Source organism: Topomyia yanbarensis, chromosome 3 (assembly GCF_030247195.1).
Source record: "Topomyia yanbarensis strain Yona2022 chromosome 3, ASM3024719v1, whole genome shotgun sequence".
Lineage (NCBI taxonomy): Eukaryota > Metazoa > Arthropoda > Insecta > Diptera > Culicidae > Topomyia > Topomyia yanbarensis.
The window spans coordinates 112,420,024-112,439,249 of record NC_080672.1 but is presented as its reverse complement, the minus strand read 5'-3'; the positions used below and the strand labels follow the sequence as shown (position 1 = coordinate 112,439,249).

Genomic DNA, 19,226 nt, shown 5'->3' with positions numbered 1-19,226 from the left:
CCTATCACCTGATTCACTCTCAATCGTGCCACTCTATTGTACCTTTGTCACTCCCCCTGGCATCCCATGTGGGACATTTTTCTTAGGCCCCACTTCTGACATACCATGCGAGGCTGACTTGTGTGCTCACCTTTTTCATTCCTTGCTAGGCTGACTTTTATGCTAGCCTCTACCAACCTGTGAGGCTGACTTTTATGCTCACCCTTAACATGCAGTGTGAGACTGACTTGGATGCTCACCCTTTCACTCCTCTGCCACGCCATGAGGCATCGATAGCATAGTTCCAACATACTACGCTACGACCCTCCCGTCTTGGCATGAGGCAGTCCACTTATACGCCTATACACTCACTCTTCTGTCTTGCTTCGGGGTGGCTGGGTTTACCCCTTACGCGGTTGCCATTCGCTGCGCCAACCTGCCTCGGCATGAACAGACCATTCACTCTCTTTTTTGCGCTTGGCCTTTTTCGCTCCAGCTAACCAATCACTAGTTAGCCGTGCCCGTCGTCTGTTGCTCGGTTCGCCAGATTACCTGTAGCCTACTGGCAATCTGGATGGTAGCAGCCGAGACTGCGTTCCACTTCTCCACCGATTGACACATCCGCTGAATAAGGGTATCAGGGGTTGTGTCCCAGCCACAGACGTCAAGCATTGCTCTTCTTTCGACGTCGAACTGATGACATACGAACAGTATGTGTTCGGCAGTTTCATCTACACCTAGGCAGTCCGGGCAGACTGGGACCTCTGCGTGCCCGAACCTGTGGAGGTACTGACGGAAACAGCCATGGCCTGACAGGAATTGTGTCAGGTGGAAGTGAACTTCCCCATGGGGTCTTCCCACCCAGCTCGATATGCTAGGTATCAGCCGGTGGGTCCACCTACCTTTCGAGGAGTTGTCCCACTCACGCTGCCATCTGGCGACCGAGGTCACCCTGGTGCGCTCGCGGGCTCCCCTATTTCCACGTAGCTCAAAGCACTCCTCATCTTCCCGAATGACCAGCCCGACTGGCATCATGCTCGCTATCACGCAGGATGCATCGTGTGATACCGTGCGGTAGGCAGATATCGCTCTGAGGCACATCACGCGGTAGGTGCTCTCCAGTTTCTGTAGGTAATTGGTTACCCTCAGTGCTCTTGACCATGACGGGCCGCCGTACCTGAGGATAGATACGGCAACGCCTGCCAGTAACCTACGTCTACTGGCGCACACCTTTAAGCTGTTGGACATCATTCTCGATAGAGCCGCCAAGGGGTGTACGGAGAGGGGTTACACCCCCTCCCCTCACTTTTCACCACCCATGTAAATTCCCCTTAGATCACTCCTCATTGCACCCCCTCTCAGGCCAACACCCCATGCATTACTCATACCCCTCCCCTTCTCAACCCCATCATCTTTATACCATCGCTACATCACAAGGCATTTCAAATTAAGCTGGGCAGTGGTTCGTTCGTGGGTTTTTCACCCTCCTCACACACCCATGACGCACGACAAAATTAGTCTATCTCAACTGCGATTCGGGTATATCGTGTAGTCATTTTTTTCTCGTAGAAGAAGCTTTGGCACTGCAACCACTTTCGGCTAGAATCACAAAAGTTTCGTAGCTTTCTAGCTATAGCATTGTACGCCCGTGAATCATGAACGCATGAATTACGAACTGCTTCTAGTAGAGTAGAGTGGGGTCAAGTAGGTCAGTTTTCTTTGGCGACCTCGTGCGATGGTATTTTTGCGCTTATTTTGACAAACAAGCACTCATTGGCAAGGTTGTACATCTGGCAACCTTTTGGCAATAATGGCTAAATATTTTTCAAGCTAAATCCAATAAAGCGAAGGTACTTTTTTATGGTTTGTAAATCAGGGCTACATTAAATAATGTACACGCCTAGAAAATCACCGGTTCAATTTTTATTTGAAGTGTATTAGTACTACAGATTATTTAAAAATTAAACTGTCATCATTGAGGTACGAAAATGAGAAGTGGCAAATGATGTGAAAAATCATGAAACCGCGAAAGGAAAAGTTGAAAAAACATGCTGTTTCGGCAGAGCGCTAGGCTTTGTACTTTCGAATGACTTCTTCGGTGTCCTCCTCGTCGCCAGAGTGAGGAATTGAAGTTATTCACTCCAGCTCACATAGTTGCTTAGCTGTGAGACGATCAATATACTGCCCCCAAACGGCTGACCTATCGTGCCCACATGCGTATGTTTCATGTCGATGTCCGTATTTTTTTTTCGAAAACAAAAATATCGAAAATTCAATACAAAACTCATGTTCAGCATTAATTTTTGTGTAAGAAAAAACCTACTTGACATATTTTTACATGGATTAAATGTACTGTACTAAGGATGAAAGACATTGCGTTTTCGCCAGGTAACTGGCATCCCTATCTCTACATACAGAGTTTGACAATAGGCAACATCGTTTTTCAACCGATCGATGGGGGTCAGTTTGACAACGTCAAATTCGCTTAAAATGTCATCAACAAAAAATAGTAGCAGTAAACAAAAGAAAACAATGAACACTTTAACTGATTTGATGTAAACTAAAGTGCTCCTCGTTCGTATTAAAAATTAATTTCGATCATTTTGTTACAAGCAAAGTTCTTATGTTTGCTACGAAAATATGACGTCACATCACCCTCTTGGTTTTCGCGGAACAACACGCAAAAATATAAGCGCCGCCATAACTAATACAGCTGATTTACGGTAACAGCCGAAATGACAGTCGTCAACGCTGTTCTCTACCTTGTATCTAATTCACACAACATGAGCGACCTCTGCAATAACATAGCAAAGATAATGGCCCTATAATACCTATTGTACCCCCATATTTATTTGACCCCTTTCTACTCTACATAAATATGATGAAACCAGACAGACTACAGAGCGGTTAAATATGCAGTACGAATGACGGACAAGTGACTTGTTTCAGCAGAAAACCTAGAAAAGGTCGTTAACTCCTCGCAGAGCCCACATTTGCGAGTTGTGTTCAATCGAAAAAATGCGTATGTGGCGGACGTATTGTGAGACTTCAGCGGCACAGGCTGTATTTAATTCGGCCAACATTAAAATTTCCTCCCTCGATAATGTTAAGCAATCCCCATAAGTTCGAATCACGGTTTGTGATCTTAGTGTGTAGTAATTAGTTTAAAGATAGACGTATTCCATCATGAATCTAAAAGCATACCAGCGACGACACAAAGCAATCAAAACGCTATTACTAGTAGATGCTACCATAGGATTACTAACCTGAAACATTGATAACACTGTAATGATGATTAGTTCCGTTGTTGGAAGGCCGATTTCATCTTCCGCCGTTGAGCAAAGCTGTGATTACGATGTCTACTTCCGCCTATCCGCTAGCGCTAGCACCCGTCGACTAAGTCACAGTACCACAAAGCAGCAAGAGTCTAATTGTAGCAAAACACGCCCAAAGCTCTACAATCCAGCGGTGCTGATGTCATACCCTAGGATTCATTTCCCACCCATCGGCGTCAGCAAGGGACGGAGTGCCATCAAGGCGAAGACCTACTCGGCGACGCTCGATTGCAATCGATAACAAGAAACTGAATAATTACTAATTTTCATCAACTATTCAGTGGAACGATTTCGCCTTCAAACTAACCAGTGCATTTCTGCACCCAAAGCACGAAACGTAAACACACACAAGCTTCTCGAATTATGATGAGACACACTCAGTGGGATGAAAAAATCAATTTATTGATTCGGGCGTTCTCATTTAGCGGACAATCTGCACTTGACTCTGGATGACGCTTAACCATAAAATGTGTTCCTCAATGAGCCATTTCACTATCCTAATATCAACATAGCACCAACAATATTTATAAGCACTTTTCACTCGATAGCTCCTCGATGGCACTTCCGGCCGAACCGAATGCCGCCGTATTATTGCTTCAGCAAATGGGAAAAATCACCATCACTGTCTATCCTTTTCTGGTTTATTCTTCCGGCACATCAATTGATTCGCATATGACGGTGTTTAACTCGTATTGGCAATCACACTAACTTAATGAAAAACCCACAAAGAGCGTCCAATTTTTCAAGCAAAATGTTTTTACATCCTTATCAGACAACAAGAATAGGGAAACAAAAACAGAGAGGCCTGAAGAAATGATACGTTTCAGTACAGCGAAAGCTGCCAAAAAACAACCCTGCAAAATTTCCCTCTTGAAATGAAAACAAGGCAACTGTGACGGAAGCGGCACATGCGCAGTGCTCTTGTTTGGGGAAATTGAACTGTCTTATCAAAGATCCCGTCACTGCATGCTGGTCGAGTTGTATATATATAAACAACAACAGGTTGGGCACGTGGTCCGGCTAAATAAAGTTAGGGACTATATGAAGTGTATATAACTACTAACTCCCGCATACAAGTGCAGGTAGGTGTTTATTTAACTATAGGATACCAAGAAGGTGCTGAAAGGTAGGAATATTGAAGTTAAGTTGTGGTATTATGAGGAACTCAGTGCAAGTTTCTTCTCTTTCAAGTTTTTGTAACATTTCTTGTAAAAGAAATGTATAGAATGCGCTCAAGCTTTCAAGGTTTTTCCAAGGCCCGGAGTACCGATTATTACATGCCAATCGACTCAGCTCGAAGATTTGGACCGACGGTGCGTGTCTGTGTGTCTATGTAACAGGCAAACTCTCATTAATTTGTTTTTGATTCTGATGCTCAGTTCCCAAGATATGGATAATTGTGTGCGAAAATAAGGTACTTTCTTCAGTTTTTTGGATTATCTGTCAAAATTGACATTATAGACGAAAGTTTTGTAGGGTTAGTGTGCCCTAATTCATCTTAGCACCTCTATTCATCTCACCCATTTAAACACATTAGTTAGAGCAGTGTCTGCTATCTCTTTTCAATGCATTAGCTCAAATGGTGAGATGAATAAGGGTGCGTTGTACTCGACTTTTCGCTTCGATCTAACGCGAGTATTTTACATTTTTCAAGCCAGATTTTTTATTGATCTGCTTCTTCAGAACAAAGCAAAAATGTTGATACCTATTCAAGCGCAATCCAATCTGTGTAAGCCGAGTTATCAGCGAAATAGTGTGACATCGTGACTAATGAGATGAATAAGGGCACGTTAACCCTATATCACAGGAAAGCTTGCACGAATTGCTTCACAACGAGCTATTTGAAATGGAACTCGATCGAAAGATTTTTATCAGTTCGCATAGCCAAAAAGAAGACCATGCAATTATTAACGCCAAAACGACCCTTCAGGAGCGGATCCAGAAAAAAATTTCGGAGGAGGTCCGAAATTTGGATTTTGAAATGTTCATTGTACAACAATATTGAATATGTTATTACCTCATTTAATTAAAATCTGTTTTGGTGGTCGAATCTGGTTTGGAATGATTTTGAACTTAAAATGAATATAAAATAGGAACTATTTTAAAATTTCTCAAGAAGTTAAAAATTTTCGGGGGGGGGAGGGTCCGGACCTGGACCCGCCACTGCGACCATTTCATTTAATATTGTGGTTTTACAGGTTAGACCTTCTATAAGACATTTTCATAATTTTTGTTTTAAGTGATTGTATTAAGATGATGCCTTCAGAAGTAACTCTTACTTTTGCAAACAAACTGAAGACACTGAATATCTATCGTGAATATTTTAAAACTTATGGCTTGTTTTTTGTGGATTACCCTTTGCCGCCTATTTATTGTTTCACACGACAGTAATAATCCGTTTAAATATGACGAATTTTATTTCGATTAAGCGGAAACGGATGATATATTGATAATACAAATTCGTAAATATAATGAAATTGATCATGCAATGCACGAATTCATTCGTCGTTTTCTGCAACGAAGTATTTTCGTGCATTGTAAATAGTAGGTTTCGTTCATTTCATGAATAAGAATGGGAGCTTGATGAACGAAAGTTTTCGTAAATTTTACTCATTTAATGTACATTGCACGAATGTTATCGTTGAAAACGACATTATTTTTCGTTAATGAAACGAAATGTTTTGTTTATTTTAATAAACGATTATGTATATTACGAACGATTTCGTTGGTCGCACGAATTCATTTCGTTCATCTTAGAAAAGTTTTCATATTTATTAGCATATTTTTTCAATCGATCTTTTAGGATCGATGTTTAACAACAACGATTTTTTTAACCAAAAGATCGATCTGACGAAATCGTTTTTTTTTTTTAACCTGCTCACCCTATTGAAGACTAAAAACATTGTCGTATGAAGTAATGGCCGCATTATGAACGAAAGTTTTCGTAAATTTTACCTATTATGTATACTTTGCACGAATGTTATTTTTGATAACGACATTATTTTTCGCGAATGAAGCGAAATGTTTTGTTTATTTTAATAAACGTTTATGTATATTACGAACGATTTCGTTGGTTGCATTCGATCTTTTAGGATCGGTGTTTGACAGCACTGATTTTTTTAATTAAAGGGATAGATCTGGCAATATCGATTTTATTTCGACCTGATCATCATTAATGAGGATTAGAAAGATTGTGGTGTGAAGAATTGGCCGCTTGATGAACAACAGTTTTCGTAAATTTTACTTATTTGCGCGAATGATATCGTTTATAATGACATTATTTTTCGTAAATTAAACGAAATGATTCGTTTATTTTAATAAATGTTTGTGTATATTACGAACGATTTCGTTGGTCACATAAATTCATTTCGTTCATCTTAGAAAAGTTTTCGTATTTATTAGCCTCTTATTTTTTTCATTCGATTTTTTTGGATCGATGTTTGATAACACCGATTTTTGTAATTAAAAACTACAAGGGGCAGCCCTATGGGGTTGCACGAACTGTAGACGTAGGACTATACTACTTAATGTAAAATATTTATTTACTTAGTACTTAGTGTGTGGGAAAAAACACCCGGACCGGTGAAGAAAAATCAAATTTTAAACAATATAATCACATCTCATGTATAGACCAAGCTTTCTAGTTGCTCTCAAACAGATCCTAAAAGTTCAAATACCCATGGATAACCCCAAGTTTGTAGATGTGTTTCGATGGCGCAGGATTGTAAAATGGTTAATATTACGTCATGAAAACTTAATTCTTCCGTGACAATTTTTTTTGCCTGCAAAATGCCCGGTGTGTATGCAAAGCTCATGATTTGTTGGGATATTAGCATTGATCGGAAAATGCTTTCCAACGCTGCGCATTACATACATACAGGACATTTTGCAGGCCACCAGAAGCTGTTCATTTTACCACCGCCACATGTTCATTTTACCCACTCGCTATAAACATTTCTCATTTTTGGACATGATTAGAAATCAAGAATCATGTTTGAAAAAATGTGTTTATGACGAAGTACTTTTACCAGATATGTACAAAACATGTCTAACAAGAAACATAAGGAGATTGTAATATCTCATTCACTTATTAGTTAGAAAATAATGACTTTGCTTAACGTGTTCATTTTACCACCAGTTCCCCTACCTACCAACACATTCGCACCAAACATTGAACCCAAGCGTACAATGCAAAATGAGTCAACGCTGATGATGATGGGTAGAGCGAAAGAGACAACTAGTACCACCACGACACTATTAGCGCATTTCACCAAAATTCCACGCGGCCTTTCCCGATTGAAAGGAACGGCGGCGCTTAGCCCATCTGTCATAATATCGTGATTTTGCATAGCGAAGGGCTGAATGATAACACATTTTGTTCCAAAAAACAGCCCTGCGTTATGCAACACTTTGTGCAGGTTGATTATACCAGTTGCAAGTGGGGCCAAATTCACCAAGTTCCGTAAAATTCCTCTTAATTTACAGAATTGATAAAATTGCTTAGATGAGCTAAACTAATTAATCAAATCCTGTTTTAAAAAGCCCTTGCGTTTAAACCAAAATGGAAAGCTTATTACTACCACTACATTACTTAATTTCAAGCGCAAATAGCAAATAGGGACCGTTCATAAACCACGTAGACCGAAATTTGAGAATTTTTAACCCCCCCCTCCCCCCTAGTAGACCTTAGTAGACTTTTACCAAACCCCCCCCCCCCCACGCCAAAAGTCTACGTAGACTTTTATTTTTTTATTCGCGGGAAATGTAGAATTTGCAAGAAGCACATAATGTTCAATTAAAAATTAGCGTTCCGATTTATTTCAAACTTTTTGAATATTAAAGAAAGGTTTTTCACATTGGTTTTTTATCTATGACTGATTAAATCAATTAATAACAAATCAAGGTGCTTGTCAACGTTTGTGTAGCGGAATACTTCTTTTCAAGGTTAGTCACTCAAGTAGGTATATGTAAAAAGATTTATTGCTATAGCTAGTTCAAGTTTTGGCCAAAGTGTAACCTACAGCAACAATGCAGAATTGCTAAACACTTTTTGAGCCTTACTGGTGCATTCAAAATTGTTAATTTAAAGGAAACAATTGCAAAATAATACTGTCGATGTGTTCTGTTATCTAGACTAAAATAATACACCAACTATGCTCACAAATTTCACTTTTCAAATATTCAAATCTTCCCAAAAATATTTATTTTTCTTATGTAATTAATAGCAATATCACCTGAGAGTATTATCGCAAAGTATCAAAGCTTAACTCCGAATATTTTCGAAGATAAATATAGTAGAACCGGTTTGCACGGAGTTACGTAGGGTCAAGACATAAAATTTAACGGGTGTTTAAATATTTTGAAATCAGTGTAAATGATTGCAAGAGAAACTGATTAACTCGAGTCAACACTTTGTTGTAGAAGTTTCACTACACTACTGCTTTAACCACCGAAATCAACAAATAAAAAAAATTAATCCACCTATTAATATAAATCGGGTGTTTTGTTGTTACAATGGTGGTTTTATTGCTTAACTTTGACCATTTTTTAACTTTTTATGGTTCATGCATTTAATGGTCCATGCATGTCTGCTAACTAGTGGTGTCTCAGATGATTGCAAAGTCAAAATCTTCCGTCGAGAGGAATTTTGGTCAAACATCTTTAGAACTGTCATTTTGTATTATTCCTAGATCAAAACTATATCAAAATATACGCAAGAAACAACAATGTGTGAGGTTGCCCAAAGAAAATCGGGGGTCTAGGTTGAGTGATCGCTTAACGAGTAGTTACCTCAATAGTGTACTAGCTTTGAAGTACCTGCATAAATACACCTAGCTGAATAGACCGATATTTTAAATACAACTCTCTTTAAATCCCATTTATAATTAGTAATACGAGAATAACAAAAAAATAAGTCTACGTAGACTTTTTCAAATAGCCCCCCTCCCCCCTCGTAGACAAACGTAGACTTTTGCTAGACCCCCCCCCCCCCCCCCGTCCCCCCTATGAGTCTACGTGGTTTATGAACGGCCCCATACATGTGCTAGTTAAACCAAAAATTTACTGGCAACATTACAGCGGAATTTAGGAAGCAGTTTGAGCGGTCACCTGTTGGACGACACAGAGTAGCGTCCCTCCACAGCCAGTGTAACGGACTTCTAGCTCAGCTACACTAGCTGTAAAAAACACACGCTTCACCAGCCGTTCAACAGGGAACTGAGCGTGTCTGGCCAAGTCCGTTCTTTAAATAGTCGATGATGACGTCATTCTTAGAAGCGTTGCGCGCTAGGTACACCAATCCGTCGTACAGGGCTTGGGAAGCGCTGTCTTCTGTGTGTAAATGCGCGATATTTTGACAAGGTTGTATATTATTTAATTTTTTAATGCTATGATATCAAAAATCTTTGGGTTTATCTATTGGAATCTATTCTTAGAAGTATTTCGGGGCGATTTGAGCAAAAAATTTGAAAATTTATCGTGAGATGGCTGAATTATATGCGTTTAAAATTGGACCACTTTTCGTTACATACAATTTTTGTAGAATTTGCAGAGTGCACCCCCATATCGAAAACAAAGACGTAGTCCTACGTCAAAAAAACTGATCTCGCCAAATCGATTTTATTATGGTGTGAAGTAATGGCCGCTTGTTGAACGAAAGTTTTCGTAAATTTTACTTATTTAGTGTACATTGCACGAATGTTATCGTTGATAACGACATTATTTTTCGTGAATGAAACGAAATGTTTCATTTATTTTAATAAACGTTTGCGTATATTATGAACAATTTCGTTGGTCGCGCGAATTCGTTTTGTTCATCTAAGAGAAGTTTTCGTATTGGATAGCATATTATTTTGACATTGCTCCGGCAGAGAAAAACTCAAACTTATTCGTATAAAACCAACGAGCAGTTCGCGATGGCGCAACTGAATCCGCTTCGGATACTGGATCAACTGGAAGCGAAAGAGGTTCAGGATATTCTACTTGAAACCGGCGGACACGGATACTGTTACTAGTCAGACCGAGACCGTCGTGATGATCAACAATTGCCTGACGTATAGCAACAAAGACTCTTTATTCTATCTCTATTGAAGCTCTTTTGACGTTGACGGTTTGACGAATGGTGCTCATAAATATCATGAAGACTTTCGTATATTGCAGCGAACAATTCGTTTGTCTAATGAAGCCGTTTCGTAATGAGCCAACGAAAGTCGTTTCGTGGTTTTCACGAAAAACTCGCAATAAAAAATAAAAGTGTTTCAATAGAAATATGAATGATTCCTCATATGTACGAAAAATTCGTATATTTTATGACAATTGTCTTTACGAAACTAAATCGTAGCGTTTTACGAATATATTCTATCAGTGCATCAGCGCATTTTACTAGAAAAAAGCACTGAACAATTCTAAGTTGTTTGGATGGACTTTTTACTTTCATATAGTGGCCCGATTGTTAGTCGACGTGATTCTCCCCGAGTGTTATGTTCAAGACAATATGCCGTCGGAGTGGTTTAAAATGAAATATGCAAACACACTGCGATAAGCAGCTTCATCTTTTCATGGTAAAAAGCTAGTATTTTCAATATGTTGTGATGTTGTTTGCTCCTTAACGAGTTATTGAAGGTGTAAATTACACCAAAAATATCGCAAAATTTGGAATATCTTTTTAAATTCAACAGATATGAAGTAACTATGTTCGGCAAAAATATGTGTTTTGATACCGCAAACAACTTTGTGAAAGATTCCAAGAACATAGGAGAATGTCTAAAAAAAGTTATAATGAAAAAACAATTTTAAGGGGTCTTCCATATAATATGTTCCATAACATGTAAACTAGTAAAGCTAGATATATGGTGCATTCAACAATTTCTTTTGTAGTAATATTTGCTACAACTATGCCGAAGATACAAAGTCTCTATCTTAATTAGTTCGGAAAATAAATTTCGTATATTATTTATAGGTGAATTAAGCATTTAACGGTATACTCCCGTGGATGCGCAATCGTAAGGGCAACAACTTCTCCGAACAAACTATACTTCTAAAGTGAACGGTTTAGACACTATTAATTTTGAGCACGAAAACACTGTGCGATAGAGGCATCAAAAGGCTCATAAGAAGATATCGTTTTCAATTTCCTGCTATGTTTATTTAGGATAAGTTTGGAATTTTCTGCTATGTTTATCCAAGATAAGTTTGGCAATTTAGACGATGAGCTGGCGGAAGAATATAATTGCGCTAAAGAAATACTAGCCCAATTTGATCGCCAATTAAGAATTGTTAAAAGCAAAAAAAATTAATTTGTTGTGTTACATTCATAAAATCAAAACCATTAAGCGCGAAACCTTCTTCAATCAAAATTGAAGTGGAATTTACTTTTTTTAATTTTTGCTTTGCATGGCACTGCTAGGAGGATTAATACGATAACTATTTATTCGTATATTGTTCAAAACTGTAAGAAATCACTTTCCACTACTTCACTGCATATAATAAAGCTTAAAACGTGCAAAATAATTTTGGCTAGAAATTTGGTCTAGTTACGCCACTGTGCGTTGGTTAGAGCAGCGTCTGCCATCTTTGTTCGACGCATTGAGACCAAATGGTAGCGCAACAATAGGGTCACTCGATTCAAGTTTTCGTTGCGCTCAAACACGAGAATTTCCCCGTTTTCAGCGCATATGTGCTATTACCTTGGCTCTCAACAACGAAGCAAAGCTGTTGATGCTAATTTTTATAGGTTTCATAGCTCGTTGAAGTTCTTGATCCCTATTCTGGGATTAACAGGGGCGTAGCCAAGGAGGGAGCGGGTTGGAGGTTTAACCCCCTCCCCCAAAACCAAAATAAATTGGATTGAAAAAAAAAAATTGATGCTGACTAATTTAATTAAATATTGTGCAACACGCAGCGAAATTTCACACTATTTAACCAACAATTTTCACTTTTGAATCCGATCGACATTCTATCGTTGGATCAAAAAATTTGATTACTAAATAAACATAGTAGGAATATGATAAAAACCATTTGTGCATAAGGACACAAAACCTACTTTGAAATTGTTTTCAACGTTAAACGTCTGCATGGCGGTCGCGACGGTTGTCGTGTGCTGCAGAGCGGAACGCGAAACGTTAAAAACAATTTCAAAATAGTTTTATTGTTAAATTACAAATATTTTTTTTTATTCATTTCGTTTATTTGATAGGTACAAAAAAAACAAGGAATTCAATAGTAATAGTTTTTTAGGAAATATTTACAGTTATCTTAAAACTAACAATATAGTTTGGTACACAAAAGGGGGGAACAAATATTTATGAAAAATTTCACAGGTGTCTTAAAACTAGGGATACAATTCTATTTACAAGATGGGGGACAATAATTTTAACAAAGAGGTAAAATTACAACTATCTTACAACTAGGAATACGGAATACAGATTTAAACTTTTTTACCGGAGACTTATGCTTGGTCAAGATATTCAGAAGAGGGCTTATTTCCAAAATCGGTGTAGAAGCAGTTGTATCAAGGACAGGGGAGAGAAGGCGTAGATGGTGACCGGGAGAGAAGAGCAAAACTTGCAACTTTCGGGCAAACGGGGGGGATCAGCGAAACAAATTTGTGCCTCAGTCTAGTAAGTCGTCGAGTACCGGATTGGCGGTTGGTATTCGTCGGACCCGTGGGGAATCCTTCAAAAGTCATCGGACCTCGAGTCGCTCTCGCTTCAGTTTCCGTAGTGGTAAGGGCGACGGCGGTTACATAGTGGCAGTCTGGAGCTGATCGGTTCCACAAGGCAGGAGAAAACTTCTAAAAACGAGAAATAAAAAGAGAGGGGCTAAATTGGGATATTTATCGTTTTTATGAAAGTATAAATAAGGGACATATAGAGGAAATCACGATTTGCCAGCATATCTCGGACTGGGACATTGAGTGGTCTACCTCGAGCCCGAAGAGAATCCTTTAACTGAGACCTGGCGTCCAAATACCCGGCGCATACCCAAGCAACGTGCTCGATGTCGTGATAGCCCTAGTCACAAGCGCACAGGCCACTTTCCGCAAGTCCAATACGCCGCAAATGCGCATCTAAGCTGTAATAGTTGGACATAAGTCGGGACATTACACGAATAAAATCCCGACCCACATCCATCCCCCTTAGGGTTGTGGTACCGGTAATACCGGTACCGAAAATCCCGGGAATACCGACCCATTTTTGGTACCGTAATACCGGTACTAAACAAAAACCAGTACCGGTATTTTCGGTACCATGCAATTTTTTATGAAAAATATGTGGGCTCTATAGGGGGACCTGTCTCAAAATATCGGTCTGCAAGATGACTTTTAATTGTATTAATTACCTTCTCTAAATTAAACATTACTAGCTCCCGTTGTACTGAACGGTATGTTTAAATTCCTGCTTTATTTTGTCGAAATTAAATTTTAACGATCTTTTACTAATTTTCAAAATATTCACATCTAGCGTAAGAGACGTAAAAATTTGCTATGATTTTTTTATTAGCGATAATCTGATTGGTTTCCATTATTCACTGGGTGGCGCGAAATTAAACTATGGTCTAAGTCATGTCTTTGGTTTGCCAAACCATTATTTATAGAAGAACGGATAGCGATTTAGTAGCTAACAATTTTAGACTTGGTGAACTACTCCAAATGGGGCGATTTGTAATTATTGGTGATCCGAAAATTCAGCAAAACTCCATAGTTTACAGGAAAGCAAGGAGCCTTGGTATGCAGGTCTAAACCAATTTACAGAAAATCAAGAGAGGAAATGCGAGCAACCTGCCATTCTCGCTTTGATTTACTGTTGTTAATAGTGTTTCTTACATTTACCATCTGTTGAAGTCGACAAAAGTCGCACCGCTTAGCAGTTATTGATTTCAAAGTGGCCTAGATTTCGAAATAAAAGAAGGTGCCGCATACGAAAAATATTTTCTGCTGAAATGAGTCGTGCCATTCCGAATCAATTAAAAACAATAAACATGTTTTTTATCAGCACAAATCAATCATCTGAGTATGAGGTCATCAGTTTGAGCATTCAATTTAACTTTGAAGCTTTTTTCGAATTTAAAAAAAAAATATTCCAGTACCGGTACTTTACCGGTACTACCGGTACTGAGGGCTTCAGTACCGTAGTACCGGTTCACGCCAAAAAGGGTCGGTACTGCGAACCCTAATCCCCCTGAACCAAGGCTTCGTTGATACCTTTGGGATAATGGAATGTAGCCATCGTCCAAGTTCGCCATTGCTCCACGAGGTTTGCCAACTGTTGAGTGTCCTCTGACGACAAATACTAAAAAAATCGTTGAAGCAGATTGGTCTTTCGTATATGTCACCATTTAATGCACCCACCTTTGCTAATGAGTCGGCTTTTTCATTGCCCGGGATAGAGCAATGAGAGGGGACCCAAACAAAGGTAATCTGATAAGATTTTTCAGATAACGTACACAAGGACTCCCGTATCTTCCCCAAGAAATATGGGAATTGCTTTTTGGGCTTCATCGCACGAAGAGCCTCAATAGAGCTGAGGCTGTCCGAAATGATGAAGTAGTGATCTGTGGGCAGAGTGTCGATGATCCCAAGGGTGTACTGAATTGCAGCTAACTCTGCGACGTATACTGAAGCGGGATCATTGAGCTTGAATGAAGCGGTAATAGAATTGTTGAAGATACCGAAGCCAGTGGACCCATCGAGATTTGATCCGTCAGTGTAGAACATTTTGTCACAGTCGACTTCTCGGAATTTATTATAAAATATATTGGGGATCACTTGCGGGCGTATATGGTCCGAGATTCCACGAATCTCTTCCTTCGTGGATGTGTCGAAGAATACAATCAGAAGTATCTAGGAAACGAACACGGTTGGGAGTATATGAAGAAGGATTAATGTTCTGTGACATGTAGTCGAAGTACAAGGCCGCGTCAAATGAGCAATCGATATGAGAGTTCCCAAAATCGATTTTTTAGCGGAAGAACGCCCGCCAGCACTTCGAGACTCATCGTATGGCTCGAGTGCATGCAACCCAAGGCAATGCGCAAGCAACGATACTGGATTCAGGTCTCCTGGGTGGGCACCCCACCATGTTCCAGTTATTGTCCGGAGAAAATTGATCCTTTGTTGGCATTTCTGTTTCAGATACCTAATGTGACATCCCCAGGTACCTTTAAAGTCGAACCAGACCCCGAGATATTTAAATGTGAAAACCTGATTGATCGTTGCACCCATTAATAGAAGCTGGAGTTGCGCCGGCTCACGCTCCCTAGAAAAAACAACCAACTCAGTTTTCTCCGTGGAGAACTTAATACCCAGCTGAAGAACCCAATAAGACAAATTGTCCAAGGTATTTTGTAATAGTCCTTGCAAGTCGGCAGCTTTGAGCGCTATAACAGAGACCACCCCGTCGCCTGCAAGTTGCCTCAGCGTGCATGAATTGGCAAGACAATCGTCAATGTCATTCACGTAAAAATTGTAGAGCAGGGGACTTAGACATGAGCCCTGGGGAAGACCCATGTAGCTAAATCGCGATGTTGTTAAATCGCCATGCGAAAAGTGCATGTGCTTTTCAGACAACAGGTTTAGCAAAAAGTTATTTAAAATTGGCGAAGGACCATGCTGGTGCAGCTTCTCTGACAAAATGTTGATAGAAACTAAGTCAAAAGCCCCCTTAATATCCAAGAAGACTGATGCCATCTGCTCTTTGTTAGCAATAGGCCATTTGGATTTCTGTAGAAAGCAACGCAAGGCAATCGTTCGTCCCTTTGCCTTTCAGGAAGCCGAATTTGTATCTGACAGTAAGCCATTTGCTTCAACCCAATTGTCGAGGCGGAACAAGATCATTTTCTCGAACAACTTCCGAATACACACAGCAAAAAAATATGAAAATTAACTTCAGCGTATTTCCTGATATCGCAGAAAAACTATTCGTGTAATTATGTTTCACGAATAAATTTACGCTGTATATCATGCACATAAAATGACTCCTGAAAATCATGCAAATCTGTATATTCCTATGGAAATTTACATTATTCTGCTCGAGATCTGCGCGCTATTCATTCAACTTTCAGATAAAATATCTTATTTTTACACGATTTTATACGAAACGGTGTTGAGCATAGAGAAAAACTAACTGCGTCATACACATACATGCACGAGCCGCAACTCAATGCGCTTGGATCGTCCACGCTCAAGCGAAGCTTATGTACGCCAGTTTGCAGCCACGTTGTTATGTGTCGCTTTAGCCTAGTCCATAAGGGGGTGTCTCTGGTGAGTCAATGATTTTCGTTTCAAGTCATGGTATTATTTAACGATTGTTTTTTTATGTCGGTATTGTCACCAATACATACGTTAGTTATTTATGGTACGATTTGTGGCCAATGTAAACCTAATCACTCGCATAATTTTACACTATTGGTCGCGTTCCCTTTATGTGCAGTATAGTTAGCATAATTTTACATGAATTTTTTTATCTGTGGAGGACAGCACTGCAATCGGCCGATATGAGTTGTGGTCGGAGGCTGGTTTTTCTGGTTTTTGGATGGCGATGACCTTCACTTGCCTCCATTCATAAGGGACAATGTTACCCTCAAGAAACTTGTTAAATAAATTCAACAAGCGCCTTTTTGCAGTGTCAGGCAGATTCTTCAGCAAGTTGAATTTGATTCTGTCTAACCCTGGGGCGTTATTGTTGCATGATAAGAGAGCAAGTGAGAACTCTACCATCGAAAGCGGTGTTTCGTTCGCTGTATCGTGAGGGGACGCGGCGCGGCACGTTTTCTGTACCGGGACAGAGTCCGGGCAGATCTTCTTGGCGAAAGCAAATATCCAACGGTTTGAATATTCCACGTTCTCGTTGGTACTATTACAATTACGCATACGTCGAGCCGTACCCCAAAGAGTGCTCATCGCTGTTTCTCTCGTTAACCCGTCGACGAACCGGCGCCAATAACTGCGTTTTTTGGCTTTCATTAGACTCTTCATTCGCCTTTCTAACGACGCGTACTGTTGATGGCTAGCGCGTAACCCGTCTTCCCGGAAGGCCTTATATGCAGTGGACTTTTCCGCGTACAACTCTGAGCACTCTTTATCCCACCACAGGGTGGGAGACCGTCCATGGGTATTCGCGCTGGGTACTGGTTTAGTCTGAGCTTGATTCGCACTGTCGAGAATAAAGCCAGCCAAAAACCTGTACTCTTCCTCTTATTACAAATATTATTATTTCAAACACATTTGGTTTTATTTTGATCTTGCGTGGTAACAAATCAGCGTGTATTCTATTTTTATTTTATTCAGATTGAAGTAGCTTTAGACAAAATTGTTAAAAATGTGAATAATCAATTAGAAATATACATTTGCTAGCACCAATCGATGAACCGTAAGTTTAACACTTATATTTCAATATAATATGAAATGTAACATTTTCTTTAAAGCTTTTAGCACAACCTCCTATTACTTAAGTTTGTTAGCGAAAAATAAAGACTGCCCCTTGTTTTAACCCGATTCCATGGGTTTCGGCAAATGCTGCTACATAATTTTTTTTTTTTTAATGTGAAAATAAAGCCAAAATGCTAAATATTATAAGCTTTATATACGAAAAATAAATTAGTAAAATGCGTTGCGTTGCGTTGCGTTGTGACGATGATTTTGGCGGATTGCACACTGACTTCATCATGTTTGACTGCTGATTATCTAATAAGAGTTGCTTAGGAAATGGTAAGTAGGAATTCATACCAATCCGACCCATATTAAAACCTCAACAGCATGATAGCCATCATTGCCGGCCGCCCCCATCTCCATCGTTCACGGGGAAGGATAAAGGATAAGGTAGACAGGAAGTGTTGATGCTCCACCTACTTAATGGAAGGACGACGGTTCATCAGACTCTTCCATAGGTGTCGAAAAATAAATTAGTAAAATGGGCGAAGAACACATTTTAATTTTATTTTATTTAGTTTATTATATCGATTTAACCAAAAATGTGATTTTAATCAAAAACGTCAAACGCCGATTTCAGTGTAAAAATAATATCACGGATTGATTTAAATAATATATACTATTAGCTCTGAGATAATAATAGTTATTGTTGAATTTGAACCAGAATATTGTTGTACCTACAATACATTTTTTCGCGTGAATAATAAATTTGGAAGTATCTTGTCTGATAACTACATTGACAATCTATTGATTTGGGCATCATGAGGACTTTTGAAAAAATGTGGGATTTGGATCTTGTAACTGATCCCGTAGTCGAGTTTTTATAGTTTTCATGAGCTTTTTTTGTAAGGATGTTCCGCAATTTGGATTAAGGATCTTCGAATGGGAAGCAAAGTTTGATTAGATGTTACTATGTTTTAATTGCCGCAAGGTTCTACTGTATCGATTTTGTTGGCTATTTTCGGCAAATTTGAGACTAAGAGAAACGAAAGCAATGAAATTGAAAGACGGATAGGTATTCTAGAGCGAATCAGTTATAAACTTAGAACGGAAAACTAGAACTAGGCAGGCTCATATGGGCATGATCGAAAGGAAATGTGAAGAATTTTTTGCCTTCTGCATAGTAGGAGTTGGGCGTTCCACCCAAGTCTACCGCATGGTCTATGGTAGAACATAACTCATCATCATGTTTTACCGGCGTCGGCGGTAAAACATGATGATGAGTTATGTTCTACCATAGACCATGCGGTAGACTTGGGTGGAACGCCCAACTCCTACTATGCAGAAGGCAAAAAATTCTTCACATTTCCTTTCGATCATGCCCATATGAGCCTGCCTAGTTCTAGTTTTCCGTTCTAAGTTTATAACTGATTCGCTCTAGAATACCTATCCGTCTTTCAATTTCATTGCTTTCGTTTCTCTTAGTCTCAAATTTGCCGAAAATAGCCAACAAAATCGATACAAAAGTTTGATTAGGTTGGTTCATT

At 39.3% G+C, this 19,226-nt stretch overlaps 1 protein-coding gene across 1 annotated transcript in view; it reads right to left on the bottom strand.

The window, feature by feature from the left end:
* LOC131688550 (beta-1,4-glucuronyltransferase 1) overlaps window positions 1-4,172 on the bottom strand; it is a 128,010-nt gene extending 123,838 nt beyond the window's left edge. The window contains exon 1 of the mRNA XM_058972863.1: window positions 3,246-4,172. Within this exon, the coding sequence (XP_058828846.1) occupies window positions 3,246-3,254 (9 nt within the window). The 5' untranslated portion in view covers window positions 3,255-4,172. The remainder of the gene's footprint in view (window positions 1-3,245) is intronic.
* Between the last annotated feature and the right edge of the window lie 15,054 nt (window positions 4,173-19,226).